At 43.5% G+C, this 18,488-nt stretch overlaps 1 protein-coding gene across 4 annotated transcripts in view; it reads left to right on the top strand.

The window, feature by feature from the left end:
• LOC103305707 (uncharacterized) overlaps window positions 1–18,488 on the top strand; it is a 123,028-nt gene that overhangs the window by 58,947 nt on the left and 45,593 nt on the right. The window contains exon 3 of one of the 4 annotated variants that reach the window (XM_065554428.1): window positions 1–18,488. This exon is cut by the window's left edge and continues 50,928 nt beyond it. The exons of the other annotated variants lie outside the window; for them this stretch is intronic. Coding sequence (XP_065410500.1) covers window positions 13,097–14,068 — 972 coding nt within the window. The 5' untranslated portion in view covers window positions 1–13,096 and the 3' untranslated portion in view covers window positions 14,069–18,488. 4 annotated transcript variants of the gene reach the window in all.

The following is an 18,488-nucleotide window of genomic DNA, read 5'->3' as shown; positions in this document are numbered from 1 at the left end:
TAACACACTGTTTAATTTGCAGATGTAGAGTAGCTTTATTCTCAATCCCCTGCATTTTTATTTTTAACCCTGTGCTGCTTCTAAACTGGTTGGTGGTTTGAAATTTGAACAGCAAGAGATTTTTATCTGAGGGAAATGAATTTCTTAGGATTGGATCATATACTGACTTATTAGCCTTTACTTAGCAAGATGAACATATATTCATTCAAAACAGAGCAAAGAAGGAAGGATACAAGGTATCCTTACATCTTTACATAACTGGAGCAAAGAATTGTTCAGCTATTTGCTTCGGCATTTCTCTTCTAGGGAGCTCACAAACCAGCTTCTCTAATGTTGGCTGAGATAAAGAAGCACCTCTCAGCAATGCTGCCTTCTCTTCACCATCTCCCTTGTTGATGTCAGCTATGATGCTAGGAAGAGCTTTGAAGCTAGCACAGCATTCAAAAAAACCAAAACATGCACCTCGTATGATCCTGCCAAGCCATAAGTGTTGCCAGATAATCATACAGCCCCATCAGTCCTCTGATGCTTGCAGGACCTTGCATTACAACAGAGCTACATCTTACCTTGAATCATCTTCTTTAAGAGCTGTCGACCACACACAGACTCAGTAGTTGTTGCTGCTGAAAAATTGCATCATGAAGGCACAGGAATAAAGTAACCACCTATTTTAGTGGAGTGGGATTATGGGGGGGGGGCATGCTGGGAAAAGGACTGAACAATGTATGCCTATGGTATCACCTGCTCTTAAACTTGTTCATTCTTAACAAGAAGTGATGTCTGGAAGTATTAAGCTTTTGCAGGCAGGAGCAGTCCTTATGATGCCAGAGATCTCTCACCAGTGATACTTCTGCACCTTTTGAAAGGCTATATCGTGTAGTACTCTCAGCTCTTTCCAGGTTGTAAGGGTGGTAGCAGGAGAGCAGATCTATTGCCATCTTCCCCCCCCACACACACACACCCTGTTGTTCAATGTTACTGACTGCAGATGGCATCACCGTCCTTGCACTCCATCAAGCTCAAGCAGCCAAATCAGGCTAATTCCTGCATGGGAACACTGGAGAGGAAAGAGCTTGTGGAAGCTTTCCTGCCATACCCATGTACCCTCTCATAATTTGCTTCATAGTGTTCTTAATACATGGCAGAACAGATTGCTTTAAAAAGACCGTCAAATGTAAGCTAAGGAGAAAATGATTGAAAGGGATCAGATGACTCGGCAGCTCAGACAGAACAGAGAATGCTCTCAATAGGTGAATGGGCAGTAGCAGTGCAAATGAGAGTGTAAACTGTGCGGGACTCACCCCTGCGGTGCCTCCTGCTGGTCATCTCAGGGAATTAGCTCTCCAGCCCTCAGAGGGCCCTCTGCAGGCTGGTGTCCCGCTGCTGCTTGGCCCCTGTGTCCCTCCCGGACCCAGTGCCCCGTTATCTGGGGTTCTGCCCCCTGGCAGTAACCCCTTTCTCTCAGGGTCTCCCCTCCCCTACTATCCCCACCTCGCCTCAGTATAAGGCTACTGCCAGTCATTGTCTAGCCCCCGTGCCCTGGGACAGACTGCAGTATCAGCCTACTCATTACCGGCAAGGTTGGGTTTGGATCTGCTGCCTTTGCCTACCTGTGGGCTGCCCCCTGCAACCCCAGTACCTAATTAGCCTTCCACTAGGCCGGAGTTCCCCAGCTCCCTTGGCCTTCCCCCAGCCCTGCTCCGCTCCAGGTACCTTCTCAAAGCTAGAGAGAGTGTCTGTGTGTGCTTCTGGCCAACTGCCCTCTTATAAGGGCCAGCTGGGCCCTGATTGCACTGTCTACAGCTGTGGCTGCTTTCCCCATCAGCCCAGCTTTTCTCTGCCACAGCCCTCTCCCGGGTTGCTTTAAGCCCTTCCAGGCATCCTGCTACAAAGAGCAACTCCTAACTCTGTAGAATTACTAGGAAGGTCAAACTGGAGAAGCATTGGAAAGGTGCTTGACTGGAATGAAGTTAAATCATAAAGCTCCTGGACCTCCAATGTCTATTGAGGACCAGGGAGCATTGCATGGGATAATAAGAATCACCCAGGAAGAATTGCTCAGTAGTGAAGGTGGTGCTTTGGGACTTGAGAGACAAGGTCACTTTGTGTATCTGCCTCAATTCCTTGCATTAAACTGGGGACAATAATACTACCCTGCCTCACAGGGACATAGAGGATAAATGAGTAAGTCCAATGTCCAAAAGCTTCAGAGGGAAAAGCATTCTCTACCTCCTCTATTGGTGAAAAGTACTACCACAGATATCTTAGTTTGCATAGACTACCTACCAACAGTTTTTCCAGTTACGCTTGGAAAGTCGCCGTAACTATACATGAAGTTGGATTTTGTGCGACTAGTGACAGCCCAGAGAGCTACAAAGGAGGGGAAGACACTCATTTCCCCACAACTAGCAGACTGACAAAGGGTGATAAGTGATCCTGGGACCCCTTCCATGAGAACTTTGTGGCAAGAGGTGATGCATAACAGTAGCAGAGCTGAGTGGACTCCACCTACCCAGCACCTTAATAAATCTGAGTCACTAAACTGGGTTGGTCCTTGGGACTGGCAATGGATCTGCAAAGAAACAGACAGACTATTGCCCTCACTGGTTCAAATCATGAGTGGGGTTTGGTATATGTCTGAGTTGATGTGGTCAAGGGACCATTACCTCACCCACCTGGTCTCTCTCATAGATAACATCTTCTATTGGACCAACTTCTGTTGGTGAGAGAGACAAGCTTTAGAGCTACACAGAGCTGTTTCTTCCCAGATCTGAAGAAGAGCTCTGTGTAATTTGAAAGCTTGTCTCTCTCACCAATAGAAGTTGGTCCAATAAAAGATGTTACCTCACCCACATTCTCTTTACCATCCTGGGACTGGTATGGCTACATCAACATTGTATATTACCTATGAGACATTCTCATGGGCCGGTGGGAAGAAAGTTAGATGGACTACTGCCAACATTCCTAGAAAGGTGGTGTTTTAGTCTTTTTGTATAGATATTATGTTGCACAAATACTACTTATTTAATACATATTCTCTTTTCGTTTCAGCATTTTTAGAGCAAAGCATTTCAGTTTTTCATTTTGAGAAGCAATGTTTCATTTATAATGCATAATAAAAAGTCAAAGCTGTTTTTTGTTGTTTTTTTGTGAAAGCATAACATTTCAATTGACCTGAAATGACATATTGGGTTTTGTTTTGACTCAGACCAAAGCTAAATGCTGAAATCTTTCATGCAACAGAATGTATGTCCTCTGCACAGCTTTAGATTTTAGAGATAGGGTTAACACACATTCTGGTAATGTCTGGAAGCAATGATAGATGCAAGAGCAATGGGAGAGGGGAAAAAGTCTGGGTTGAAAGATCATTTCATGATTTGTAGAACGATGCAATAGATTTTTGCAACATGGCCAAACTATAATGTATTGCCTGTGTGTGTGTGTGTGTGTGTGTGTGTGTGTGATATTGCACTCTAGTGGCTGGCTTAAGGAAAAGATAAGATAGCTTTTACTATCATCAACACAGAAAAATCTCCTGTAGCTAAAGGGGTTGAGGACTTTTTGAGTAGAAAGTTAAGTGGTCCTTGTCTCCTCAGTTGTCTTCACGTGTGATCTATTGAATTGTCTGTCTGAAGCACATGTAGCAAAGCACTTAAGCATCTGAGTAGACTTCCTGCCTATAAAGGGACTACTTGTGCTTACGGTTAAGTATGCACTTATATGGTTTGTTGAATCTGGGCAAAAGTGAGAAGATTCTCTTGCTCATGGAAAAGATGCAATCACTGTGGACTTATTTAACAGAGAAGAGAGTAGAAAGACTTGAAGAGTGCCATGTTGTAGGTGGGTCAAAGGAGAACGGTGAGATGAAGGACCATATTCTCATTAGCTTTATGCATGTACTTTATTCTGAAAATAGCACTAATGAAAGTAATTAGGCTATTCACTGACTAAAGTGCCATTAAATGTGAGAGAGAATCTGGCACTAAGATACCATCTTAGTCTTTCACCTTGTGCTCACTAGGTGTATACAAATAATCTAACTTTTGGATTGGTGGAGAGAACAGGGAATGGCAGGTGTCTTGATCGTCTCATCTTTCTTTAACTTAAAAAATAAAAAAATAAAACCTAAGAGTAAATGATTGCATTTTTATAGTGGAGGGAAAGAATGGCTGGAAGGGACAGGTGAACTGTGTCTGACATGAAGATTTTCCTCTCTGCTGTTGCTCTGGGAATGCTATTGCTTATATATTGAAGACATATCTGTATAAATTACTGCAAGAGAGATCCATGGAGGGCCATGAAATAGAAAACTAGACATTTTCATGAAAATATAACATGGTGTTTATTCTATTTCCTACTCTTCCCACAATGACTGTCGTGAGAATGGATTTATAATTTTTCACTGTCTAGTCTTGTTAAAGTCTTTGTCACAAAAATGAGTTGTTTTTTTTGTTGTTTTTTTTTGCCTTGGCTGTTAAGCTGAGCTCAATATTGTATTCTTTCTCTCTTCTGTCCTTCCCTGATCTCAACCCCTAGATACATTTAAATAAATTCTTCGTACTAATCCCAGTTTCTGTCTTTAGTCTAAGTGTGGCATTGTCAGCCAATAAAAACCCAGGGTATAAATATTCTATGTACAATTGTCTAAAGGATTTATAAAAAGACCATTTTAAATTCAAGCATATCCATATATCTAAACTGAATTCCATTGCTCTGAAGTAGATGGACTTGATTCTGCTCTTGCCTAGTGTAAATCTGCAGTAACTCCTCCGAAGAAAGTGGAGTTACACTGGTGAAAAACTGATGTAAATACAAGCAGAACTGGGGCTTATTTTTTTGTCCCAATCAGCCACAGGGGGAATAAACCCTTAATTAACACAGTCCTTTTTCTTGGCCATTTTTGAGGTTTTCCTACTGATTAAAGAAAAGGAAAAGATGTAACACGGATTAATACATGCTCCCATCTTCTGTGACTGGATAGCTCAGTGGTTTAATTCTCTAGTTCCTTTACTCAATCATTTTGTCTTGAGTATCTCTTGAAGCTGAAAGAGCTTGTGTTGATTTTTTTTTTATTTTTATTTTTTAACTCCTGTCCTATTTTTGAGACCACAGTGATTGTGCTCCTCCCTTCACCATGGTAGGGCTCACTTTGGGAGTGTATGAGTTCTGCTTCAATGGCACTCTGAGGTCTTGCCAAATTAGGTACACAGGAGTGATCTCAGGCTCCCCAGGGCAAATGCACCTCCTACAATTCTAAACTCGTTCTGCATCCCAGCCCTCCAAATATTTAATGTTCTCTGCATCAAATATTCAGTCCTAGTGGTATTTAAAGAAGCACCATGGATTCTGAGTTGCAGCTGAGGAGCACTTGATGCAGGAAAGGTAAAGGGATAGAAAGGTGCCTTAGTGACATCTTTGTGCTCCCTGATCTTGTGACCACCTGGCACTTATCCATGGGCCAGGATAAAGCAGAGCAGCCTGAAATCTGCTGTAAGTCACACCCGAGGGGCCATTCCACCATCAGGGGATTGCTCAAGCTCAAGAGCTTTCCAGCCAGACCCACTTTTCATTGGCCATGCTCCCTATACCAACAGCTAGGAGGAGGGTGTCACTGGAGCTGCTACACAGATTATTCCATGCAAGGGTTCCCTACTGACTGGCTCTAGGACTGTCTTACATTGCTGGTGCAACACAAAGTAGCTCAAATGCACTGGATGTATGAAGCCCATTATTGCTTAAAAATAGCAACTAATTATTTTACAGTTGAAAATTACAACTGGTTGAACTGTTTATGATTAATTATTATATTGTTATTAATACATGTTCAAACTATTTAGTTAATCCTTGTAATATATGATTTACTTTGACTATACGCAGTATGTAGTTGGTCACCTGAATCACATGGAATTGTTTCAGTAATCCAAACATTTTAAGTAGAACTAATAGCAAATAACACACTGCCAGTGTGAACATAAGTAATCATTCATGTTAATGAATGCCACGTTACATGAATTTTAACAATTTAATTCATACTCAGTGGCTTTCTAAATACTCAAATATGTGGAATCAGAGTGTTCTTTATCATATAAAGAAATAAACTTGGTATTTGTATATAAAAATTAGTTTTTGTGCTAGCCAAACTGCTCTGCTATTCAAACTGCTCAGTTTATAATACAGAAAAAATATGTTGGCACTTTAACAAGAAAGGCGCAGAAAAATATATGTGAAGATTCCATGTATAATTTACATCACCACCAAGGAGGAGATCTTCAAAGGAACAAATGGGAGTTTGATTCTCAACTCTCACTAACTTTAATCGGGAATTAGATGCATAACTATCCTTTGTGCTTTTGAAAATCTCCTGTAATGAGTTAAAATAAGTGACAAATTCTTTCTTGAAGATACTGAAGGAGAACAGTGAGCATCTCTCATGCATGAGTGTTGCTGGAAACAAATAATTTAGAAAGGGAATTGTGAAGCTCTATGTGCCTCACATATTCACTCCCAATGGCATTATGACACAGCCAACAAGTACCACTATGACATGCTAGTGTCACCTTTTCAGTGTAGCTGATGCATCTGACAAACACAGGTGCCATGGTAGAATGCTCCTAGTCCCCAGACACTAAAGTCTTTCAATTATCTTAATCTGGTATGCTGGGTTTCAGAACAGTTTTGATGAGTCAGAAAAACCAGTGGGATTTCTCATTTCCCTACAAATTGAACCAACAATTGCTATATTTCTTATCTGGTGATTTAAACAATTGGCCTTCATTCTAAGTACCTTGGTTTAAGCAAGCTTGTAATATCAAATTAATTCAAATTTGCTGACATTAACTCAGTCCTCCTATAACTGTGATCCACCCCACAGTCATTTGTCAGCTGACAATGTTTCCAGAGAGGCACAGGATGTATGTACTAAGGAAACTAAATCAGCTTCATTTCCTTTAAGAAGTCAAAGCTGATAGCATCACTGTAATAGTTTGGAGAAAGTCTAGACTATAGATATATTAAATCAGCCCTTGTGATTTATTTATTCACCATAATATCTGAACACCTAAATAGAAAGACTAGGGCATCATTAGCCTATAACTTCTGGATGCCTCAGTATTTGCACTCCAAAATTGAGACTTCTTCAAAGGCAACTGATTTTTCAGGAGTGCTGAGTGCCAACCCTCTAAAACTAGGCTCCATACTGGTATTTCATGTGGGCAACCAACATCACTTGTCATTCTTGAAAATGTGTAGGCCAGGGTTCCTGCCCCAGCAGCTTAAAATCAAAATTAAGGCTACATCTACACTGCACACACCCTACAGGTGGCTGCAAGAGATGTGTAGTTGCATGCTGCAGTGAAAAGCAGGCTGCATCCACACTGCCGTGTGTAGTTATGCTTGTCAATGAAAGGCTCTGGTGAGGGCAGGTTTTCAGGGAAAGGCTGTGGCTGCGGGGAGCTCTTTATGCAGTAGATCTATGATACATAAAATCTTTATGAAAACTGATAAGCAGACCTCTCTGAACCTCACCTCACAGGTGAACTTCAAATTCATCACTGTTTATAAGATGTTCTAGAGATCCATTGGTGAAAGATGTTGCATAAATGCAAAGTAATATTATAGAAACTTTCAAACTTACCTAGTTTGTAGATTACCAAATGTATTCAAATATTCTTCCTTATCAGCTTTGACAGTGAGATTAATTTTAACAGCTTTTTCCTGATGAGTATTACAGACTAATCATGGGTAAAACTGAATCATCTGTAGAGACTTTGATGAATCTCATATGCTAGCTTTCATTGTCAATCTATATTGAGTTGAGAAAATGCACTTTACATGGACACAGCATTTATAATTCATCTATATAAACATCAGTTGTTGTATACCATTGCATAACTGGGTTTGACTTGTAAAAACAGGCAATTCTGTAACTACAAGCTTCATTTTCAGGGTTTCAGGAAAAATTTAGTCCTAGGGTACGATAATAGCTCCTGACACTGTAGGTTGCTCTGCATCATGCAGGAATCTGCACAAATTGCCAGATTGGAGCCATGATTAGCAGAAAAAGTTGTGATTTTATTTCCTCCAAGTTTCAGCTGTTTGCAATAGGGTCGTTGCATTAATATAGATTATATGGATAAGTAGGGAATAGAAGACATATATTGAGATGTCATTTGTTTTTCCTAAGATGGATATAGCATTGACCTTCCAAAACTCATATGCTAAACTATGGTGAAAAAATGAACAAAGAATGAAAGTGTTTCAAAATGACAGTTGTAGTCCACACCTAACTTTGAGCCATAAGACCTGAGAGGGACCTTTAAGATACTTTTTTTTCATAGTTAGAGAAGCTTTTAGAAGAAATGTCTCTTTCCAGAATTCAGATGTGTGTGGCAGGCATTAGCAAATTGCCATGAATGCTTCCAAAGTGGTGAGAGTTGGCAAGTTTGAGCTTTTGTGGGTTTTTTTGCACTATTGCATGCTACTCTACATTGGTTAGTATGAGGCTGCTGTTTTCACACACATCTGAAAAATGATTTTTTCTCATCAACAGAACAAAAAAATAGTCTTACATAGAAAGCTATGGTGTGTAACCCAGTTCTGAGGTTTGTGTGTGGATAGGTAAGGAAACTGAAAGGGCTCTAGACAAGTAGGGACATGAATTCAATGGATAGCTTTCAATGGTTTCCACAGTCTGTGTCCTGTCAAATATCTTAGCCTTCTTCATAATACCATACAACGTTGAAACACAGAGCTGATAAATCTACATTTTCCATGCAAAAAATGTGATTTTTTTTTTTGCCCAAACCTTTAGATTTTTCTGTCAGGGGCCAACCCTAAACAAAATATTTGGGGTTGGGTCAATTGAAATATGTCAGTTTATTGAACCTAATTAACCTATTTCACTTGGGGGTCAATCTGACATTAATCTGTGTCTGCCTGAACTACCACAGTACTCATGAGAGTTGTAGTTTGGATGCCTCTAGCTTCCATTCTTCTTTGTGGTCCAGGCTGAACTAAAACTTAAAAACTGAAAAAACATTCATCCATATTGCAGAACCACATGGATCAGCAGCAGGGTTAGGAACTTCAGACACACACGCCACTTGAGGAAACAGAGTAACTGATAGGGACTAGAAGGTTGTGAAATTCTATTGGGGTAGCCACTAAATAGGGATAGAGATGCATGCTGCCAGTGGGTTTTGCAGCTATTTGCTAGATAGCTAAGGAATGTTGAGGCTCAGGAATAATGGGTTCATTTCCAGGTTGTGTAGAGGAATAAGGGCTAGTGACTACAGGCCCTTCTGTTCCTGTTTCCTTCGGCCACTATTCACCCCTTCCCCAGGTCCTGCCCCATTCCCTCCCTTGGTGCTACACCTCTCTCCACTCCCGCCTCCTTGTCATGATCCTCCCTTCCCCAGTTCCTATTGTCCTACCTCCCTCTGCTCCTGCTGCTCTGCAGTCCAATTGGGCTGCCTCCAATATTTCATCTGTTACCTGGGTACCAGTAGGGGGAGCACTGAGAGCACAGGAGAGAGTCTTCTTGCTCTCAGTTCTGGTGCCTGTCACCTCAGTGGTCACTGGCACTTGGAGCAGCAAATGCAGGGCAAGTCCTGCTCAATCCCTGCAGCTCTGGGATGGAGCACACTCAGTTGCTCTGTGAGGCTAGCACATGCACAGCCCAGATGGCATGTAGGATCATGAGGGGATGGAGCATGCTCAGTGCAGGTGGACTCTTCAGAGAATTTAGGTGCCAAGCTCTGACCTCTACTAAGCATGTGGGAACTTATAACTCTGCCAAGTCTGAGGGTTTTTTTTCTGTTCTGGGTGGGAGGGGTCGAGGAAGAAGGGGAAGACACATCCCTGGTGTGCAGAGCTAGCTCTTACAAAATTTCAAGACCTCACACCAAACCATAGAGACACCTGAGCTTCTGAACAAAATGGTTAAAACATGAGCAAAACAATGCATTTCCCCTAACTTTATTCGGAGAAATGGCTGAACCATTCTAAATGACATTTAAAAAAACCCAACTTGCTAAAGGCAGCATTCAGTATAAAAAGTTTCAGCCCTTATGGTTTGTGTGTCCAAGTTTTCTAAACAAGTGAAAATACAGTTTTCTAAGTGTCAGGTAACCTTCAATACAGGCATTGCTACCAGTGCTGGCTACATCTTTTTTTCCCATACTTAAAGAACAACTCCCTAACCTTTCATTCAGAATGGCCTTTATTTTATATTAACAGAACAAGAATAAGGTCTCCATGAGAGAACATGCAGTATGTAACTCCTCCCTTGCAGACTGCATCTGAACAAAAACAACACTTGCTGCTGCTTCACTTTTCTTTAATGTTATTCCACACGGAAAACAAGTCATGATAGTTATAAGCCCCCAACACAGTAAAAGTTCTTTACGCCTCCTCATAATCAACCTCCCAATTAGCTCTGCATTGCAGTCCCACAGAGAGAGTACAGGTCCCTTTTGCAACTTTTACTGCCATATAAACAGCCCTCCAACCTTTATGAGTTGGCCAACTGGAAATACATAGCTGCTGACAATATACGCCAGACTTGCTGTCCTGTAGCTCTCATACAAAATTATTCTAACTGCCAAGCACAGAAATACATCAATAAAATCTGAATCCTAACTGCTGACCTTAATACCAGGTAATTCCTTTAGTTTTGATTATGCTGGTAGCTGACTGCAAAGCCTGCTCCAAGCAACAAAGAAAACATCCAATTAAAACTATCTATAATGTGTGGCTAAGCAGGTCATTTGCAAAATCACATCACGGGCAACGAGCAGAAAATAGAAAAAGCTTCCCTGGCTCTAGCTTGCAGACTAAATTGCTGCTAAAGCTATGACCTTTGAAGTCCTCAATTACTTATTAGAACCTGAATTTTTATCTCTGAATTTTTTTTACAGAGTTCGCTTAAGAACTCATATCAATCCCTCAGTTAAAGGTCACAGTGTTCTGCCATGTTACCTGGGTTTTCATTATTTCCTCCTAAACTATGACATTTCTAAAATGTCAGCATCTAAGGAAATCAGCACCCTATAGATGTGGAGGGAGAATAAAACATGTTTATTCCAATATTTGTCTGAGTGGTGAGTGGAAGAACTAGACAAAATCACAGTGAGCACAGCATGGTCTATGCTAAGAAGTTAGGTCGGCTTAACTACATCGCTCAGGGATGTGAGAAATCCATGCTTTTGAGTAACATAGGTTAGCTTAAGGTCCCATGTAGACAGCGCTAGATCAATAGAAGTATTCTTCCTTTGACCTAGCTGCTGTCTTTCAGGGAATGCCTATACTGATGGGAGGATGTAGGTAGTCTATATACTGAAGCGCTATGGTGCCACTCTAACGTTTCAAGTGTAGAGAAGACGTATGTTTGGTAGTATTGTTTGCAGGTGTTAATGATTATTGGTTTGAATGGTCATGCATGTAAAAGTGTTTTGGAGTGAATATTAAGAGATATAACACTTTATCCAGAGTCAGTGAGCCACTTCATGTTGAGAAATTATGCTAAAAGCACAAGGAAGAACTTGTAGAAGAAAAAGCCACAGACAGGCGGGTGCAAGTTTAAGCATGCTTGAGGACAGGCTATGACAACATGCTTCCTTCTGTCAGTTGCTTTTCCTGCTAGAACCCCATGCTTCTGCCCTTTCAGACCTGCTCCTCCTCTGACCTGTTCCTGGTATACTCACTCACTTACATCCATGTAAAATGAATATACAATGCTACCTAGTCAGAGGGTATGTCTACACTACGAAATTAGGTCGAATTTATAGAAGCCAGTTTTATAGAAATCGGTTGTATACAGCCGATTGTCTGCGTCCCCACATAAAATGCTTTAAGTGCATGAAGTCGGCGGACTGCGTCCACAGTACCGAGGCTAGCGTCAACTTCCGGAGCGTTGCACTATGGGTAGCTATCCCACAGTTCCCGCAGTCTCCACCACCCATTGGAATTCTGGGTTGAGATCCCAATGCCTGAATGATGCAAAACAGTGTCGCGGGGGGTTCTGGGTACATGTTGTCAGGCACCTCCCCCTCCATCAGAGCAACGGCAGACAATCGATTCGCACCTTTTTACCTGGGTTACCTGTGCAGACAACATACCAGGCCAAGCATGGAGCCCGCTCAGCTCAGCTCACCGTCACCATATGTCCTCTGGGTGCCGGCAGACGTGGTACTGCATTGCTACACAGCAGTAGCTAATTGCCTTTTGGCAGTAGACGGTGCAGTATGACTGTTAGTTTTCATCGGTGATCTGGGTGCTGGCAGACGTGGGGCTGCATTGCACACAGCAGCAGCCCCTTGCCTTTTGGTAGAAGATGGTATATTACGACTGGTATCTGTCGTCGTCGTACTGCAGTGGCTGTCAATCATGGGCACCTGGGCAGTCTCGATGATGATGGCTATCAGTTGTAGTATGCTATTTTCTGCCAAGCACCCAGAAGATGCCGAGGGCTATCAGTCATGCTGCACCGTCGTCTGCAAGCTTAAGATGTTCTGTATTCATTTGCTTCCCCCACCCTCCGTGAAATAAACGGCCTGCTAAACCCAGGGTTTTGAGTTCAATTTTTGTGGGGGGCCATTCAGTGTGACAGTTGTTTGTGTTTCTCCCTGATACACAGCCACCTTTGTTGATTTTAATTCCCTGTACCTGTACGCCATGTCGTCACTCGCCCCTCCCCGCCCTCCCTCCCTCCGTCCATCAGATACTAGTTTCGTGCCTTTTTTCAGACCAGACGCCATAGTACTGGGATCATGGAGCCCGCTCAGATATCACAGCAATTATGAGCACTATGAACACCACACGCATTGTCCTGGAGTATATGCAGAGCCAGGACATGCCAAAGCAAAACCAGGACCAGCCGAGGAGGCGATTGCAGCGCGGCAACAAGAGTGTTGAGGAAATTGATATGGACATAGATCTCTCACAAAGTACAGGCCCCAGCAATGTGCAAATCATGGTGTTACTGGGGCAGGTTCATGCCATGGAACGCCGATTCTGGGCCTGGGAAACAAGCACAGACTAGTGAGACTGCATTGTGCTGCAGGTGTGGGACAATTCCCAGTGGCTGCGAAACTTTCGCATGCGTAAGGGCACTTTCATGGAAGTTTGTGACTTGCTTTCCCCTGCCCTGAAGCGCCAGAATACCAGGATGAGAGCAGCCCTCACAGTTGAGAAGCGAATGGCGATAGCCCTGTGGAAGCTTGCAACGCCAGACAGCTACCGGTCAGTCGGGAATCAATTTGGAGTGGGCAAATCTACTGTGGGGGCTGCTGTGATCCAAGTTGCCAGGGCAATCAAAGACCTGGTGATATCAAGGGTAGTGACTCTGGGAAATGTGCAGGCCATAGTGGATGGCTTTGCTGCAATGGGATTCCCAAACTGTGGTGGGGCCATAGACGGAACTCATATCCCTATCTTGGCACCGGAGCACCAAGCCACCGAGTACATAAACCGCAAGGGGTACTTTTCAATGCTGCTGCAAGCCCTGGTGGATCACCAGGGACGTTTCACCAACATCAACGTAGGATGGCCGGGAAAGGTACATGATGCTCGCGTCTTCAGGCACTCTGGTCTGTTTCAAAAGCTGGAGGAAGGGACTTTCTTCTTGGACCAGAAAATAACCGTTGGGGATGTTGAAATGCCTATAGTTATCCTTGGGGACCCAGCCTACCCCTTAATGCCATGGCTCATGAAGCCGTACACAGGCAGCCTGGACAGTAGTCAGGACCTGTTCAACTACAGGCTGAGCAAGTGCCGAATGGTGGTGGAATGTGCATTTGGACGTTTAAAAGCGCGCTGGTGCAGCTTACTGACTCGCTCAGACCTCAGCGAAAAGAATATCCCCATTGTTGTTGCTGCTTCCTGTGCTCTCCACAATATCTGTGAGAGTAAGGGGGAGACATTTATGGCGGGGTGGGAGGTTGAGGCACATCACCTGGCTGCTGATTACACGCAGCCAGACACCAGGGCGGTTAGAAGAGCAAAGCAGTGCGCGGTGCGCATCAGAGAAGCTTTGAAAATGAGTTTTGTGACTGGCCAGGCTATGGTGTGAAACTTCTGTTTGTTTCTCCTTGATGAACCTTCAGCCCCACCCCCCCACCCGGTTCACTCTATTTCCCTGTAAACCAACCACCCCACCCTCCCCTCCCCCTTCGAACACCACTTGCAGAGGCAATAAAGTCATTGTTACTTCACATTCATGCATTCTTTATTAATTCATCACACAACTAGGGGGATAATTGCCAAGGTAGCCCGGGATGGGTGGGGGAGGAGGGAAGGAAAAGGACACACTGCAGTTTAAAACTTTAACTCTTATTGAAGGCCAGCCTTCTGATGCTCAGGCAATCATCTGGGGTGGAGTGACTGGGTGGCCAGAGGCCCCCCCACCGTGTTCTTGGGCGTCTGGGTGAGGAGGCTATGGAACTTGGGGAGGAGGGCTGTTGGTTACACAGGGGCTGTAGCGGCGGTCTCTGCTCCTGCTGCCTTTCCTGCAGCTCAACCATACGCTGGAGCATATGATGCTCCAGCAGCCAGAGCATCGACTCTTGCCTTCTGTCTGCAAGCTGACGCCACCTATCATCTTCAGCCCGCCACTTGCTTTGTTCATCCCGCGATTCAGTCCACCACCTTTCCTCTCGTTCATACTGTGCTTTTCTGTAGTCTGACATTGACTGCCTCCACGCAGTCTGCTGTACTCTTTCAGCGTGGGAGGACATCTGGAGCTCCGTGAACATGTCATCCCGAGTCCGCCGTTTTCTCCTTCTAATCTTCACTAGCCTCTATGAAGGAGAAACATTTGCAGCTGGTGGAGGAGAAGAGAGAGGTGGTTAAAAAAGACACATTTTAAAGAACAATGGGTACACCTTTTCACATTAAATTTTGCTGTTCACATTACACAGCACATATGCTTTCGTTACAAGGTCGCATTTTTCCTATATTGAGGGCCTGCCGTTTTGGTGTGAGAGATCACTCACGCAGTGCCAGACAACACATTTCAGCTTGCAGGCAGCCATGGTAAGCCACAGTCTTTTGGCTTTTTTTAACCTTCTTAACATGTGGGAATGGTTTCAAACAGTAGCGCCCTCATTTCCCATACCAAACACCCATTGAGTTGGCCATTTAAAATGGGTTTTCAATGTAAAAGGAGGGGCTGCGGTTCCCGGGTTAACATGCAGCAAAAACCCAACTAACCCCCCTCCCTCCACACACCCAATTCTCTGGGATGATCACTTCACCCCTCCCCCCTACCGCGTGGCTAACAGCGGGGAACATTTCTGTTCATCCGAGCAGGAACGGGCACCTCTGAATGTCCCCTTAATAAAATCACCCCATTTCAACCAGGTGACCGCGAATGATATCACTCTCCTGAGGATAACAAAGAGCGATAAGGAATGGATGTTGTCTGCATGCCAGCAAACACCGGGACCATACGCTGCCATGCTTTGTTATGCAATGATTCCAGACTACGTGCTACTGGCCTGGCGTGGTAAAGTATCCTACCATGGCGGACGGGATAAGGCAGCCCTCCCCAGAAACCTTTTGCAAAGGCTTTGGGAGTACATGAAGGAGAGCTTTCTGGAGATGTCCCTGGAAGATTTCCATTCCATTCCCATACACGTTAACAGACTTTTCCAGTAGCTGTACTGGCCGCGATTGCCAGGGCAAATTACTCATTAATCATTAAACATGCTTGCTTTTAAACCATGTGTAATATTTACAAAGGTACACTCACCAGAGGTCCCCTGTGTGCCCTCAGGGTTTGGGAGCATGCCTTGGGTGAGTTCGGGGGTTACTGGCTCCAGGTCCAGGGTGATAAACATATCCTGGCTGTTGGGGAAACCGGTTTCTCCGATAGCTCACAGCAGCAAGGTATCTACATTGTCTTCATCCTCCTCTTCCTCATACCCCGAACCCTCTTCCCTGTGTGTTTCTCCAGTGACAGAGTCCTAGCACATGTTTGGGATAGTGGTGGCTGCACCTCCTAGCATTGCATGCAGCTCCGCGTAGAAGCGGCATGTTTGCGGCTCTGCCCCGGACCTTCTGTTTGCCTCTCTGGCTTTGTGGTAGGCTTGCCTTAGCTCCTTAATTTTCACACAGCACTGCTGAGAGTCCCTGTTATGGCCTCTGTCCTTCATGGCCTTGGAGACCTTTTCTAATATTTTGCCATTTCGTTTACTGCTACGGAGTTCAGCTAGCACTGATTCATCTCCCCATATGGCGAGCAGATCCCGTACCTCCCGTTCGATCCATGCTGAGATCTTTTGCGATCCTGGGACTCCATCACAGTTACCTGTGCTGATGAGCTCTGCGTGGTCACCTGTGCTCTCCACGCTGGGCAAACAGGAAATGAAATTCAAACGTTCGCGGGGCTTTTCCTGTCTACCTGGTCAGTGCATCTGAGTTGAGTGCTGTCCACAGCGGTCACAATGAAGCACTGTGGGATAGCTCCTGGAGGCCAATAACATTGAATTCCGTCCACACTACCCCAATTCCGACCCACTAAGGCTGATTTTATCACTAATCCCCTCGTCGGAGGTGGAGTAAAGAAACCGGTTTAAAGGGCCCCTTAAGTCGAAAGAGAGGGCTTCGTCGTGTGAATGTGTCCAGGCTTAATTCGATTTAACTCTGCTAAAGTCGACCTAATGACCAGGCCAGAATGTTAGTGTTTTATATTCATTTTGTACAGGCATCAATGACAACACAAAATAGAAGGCAGTGAAGAATCAGATAGTTGGGGCCAGATCCTTAGCTGCTATAATTAGTGAAGTTTCATTATCTTCAGAGGATTTACACTGGTTATAGCAGCTGAGGATCTGGCAGAATGAAATTTTCAGCAGCTTACTGACAACGTCACTTATATCACAACTTGCATCACCTCTGAGCTTGGCCCAATGAGTTTAATTCATGCTTGTTGTAAAATTAATAAAATCAAAGGGTTTACAGTGTGGGCAAGGTTAATCTAATAGTTCTATTTTTCCCCCCTTTTCTTTTTTATAACCTTTCAGTATCTGCAGTATGCCACAGTTGGGAAAAGAAGGTGATGTGCGTGTTATAGCAGGGCCTTGAAGGTGGCTCTCTTGATTTTGATTCTGGATATGTTACTGACTGACTCCTTATGAGTTAACTGCTCCTCTGATTAGGGCCCATGCACTGACGTGAGCTAGATGAGTGGAAACTTATGGTTTGGAGGAAACTTGGAGATTTCACTGCATTGTCTCTCTTCATTCCAAACTTCTTCAATCTTCCATAACTCTGCTGTAAAAGAGTAAGGCTGTACCCACATCTGTCAGTGGTGTTGGGTGGCAGGGATGGCAGAAGATCCTAAAAGGCAGGGAGCTGATGTGTGGGAGTCTGACTGAAATCTTGGAGGAAGGTGTCACCATGCCTCAGTGGGTCACGGCTGAGGATGCCAAATTCAGGACAAACTGCTGAGAAATAGGGCAGACTCACCCCAAACTGGTGATGATTCTATCATTAGATTATACCAAGACAGTAACAAAAGGAAACTTCCGTCTCACCACACTGGTTAATAAGAAGAACAAAAATGCAGCCTCCTTAGGCATTCCGATCCTTGTCTCACCACCTAGATACTGGACTCTATGATGATTGGTTACAGAAAACCAATTTAATCAAATATAGGGTCCTTCTAATCCCAAGAGATCAGCCACTTAGCAAGGTACTACTCAGTAATCAAGCTGATTACAATCCTTTAGTAACTAAAACTAAAGGTTTAATAATAAGAGAAAAGAGGAGAGTTAAAATGGTTAATAGATCATATACATACAAATAATTGAAAAGTCTTTGTATCAGGTGTGTAGCAGTGATGGAATAAACTGTTGGTTTGTAAAGTCTCTCTACTGATTTCCAAAAGATTGGAATGTCCTCAATAAACTGTTGGAAAGCAAGCTGGTGGGGTAGAATGTAGGGATAGGTTAGAAATCAGGAGGCTGAGTGAAAAGGTTATTGGACCAAAAGTTGGAGTGGAGCGCTTTTGATGAGAGAAGATCTGCAATGTAGGCCTCATTGGATCCAGCTGTTAAAATAATGACTTTAATGAAGGGCACCATGCAGTAAATTGTAGGAACTATGGGAACTAAGTGTAATTTTAGACAAGTGTTCCATTTAGTCCGGAATCCTGTCTAACAAGGATCAATACCAGAGATTTAAGAAACTCCACATGGCAGTTAGAGTAACTTGCACATATGAGAAATTCCTTCCTGCAACCAAGCATTTAGTGGATCGTTTGATCCCGAAGCACAAGGATTCAGATCGCTCATATATTTTTACTTGGTCTAACATAACTAATGTTCTTATCATACATATCAATAATTAATTCTGAATCTTACTAAGCTCTTTCCCACAATTATACTTTGTGGCAATGAGTTCCACAGGATAATTATTGCATTATTTCAACAATTCTCTTTTATTTGTTTTAATTTTCTACCTTTCATCTGAAATTATTCATTCATTCA

Source organism: Chrysemys picta, chromosome 8, assembly GCF_011386835.1.
Source record: "Chrysemys picta bellii isolate R12L10 chromosome 8, ASM1138683v2, whole genome shotgun sequence".
NCBI lineage: Eukaryota > Metazoa > Chordata > Testudines > Emydidae > Chrysemys > Chrysemys picta.
The sequence above is the reverse complement of the archived record's forward strand: the minus strand, read 5'-3'. Positions and strand labels throughout refer to the sequence as shown.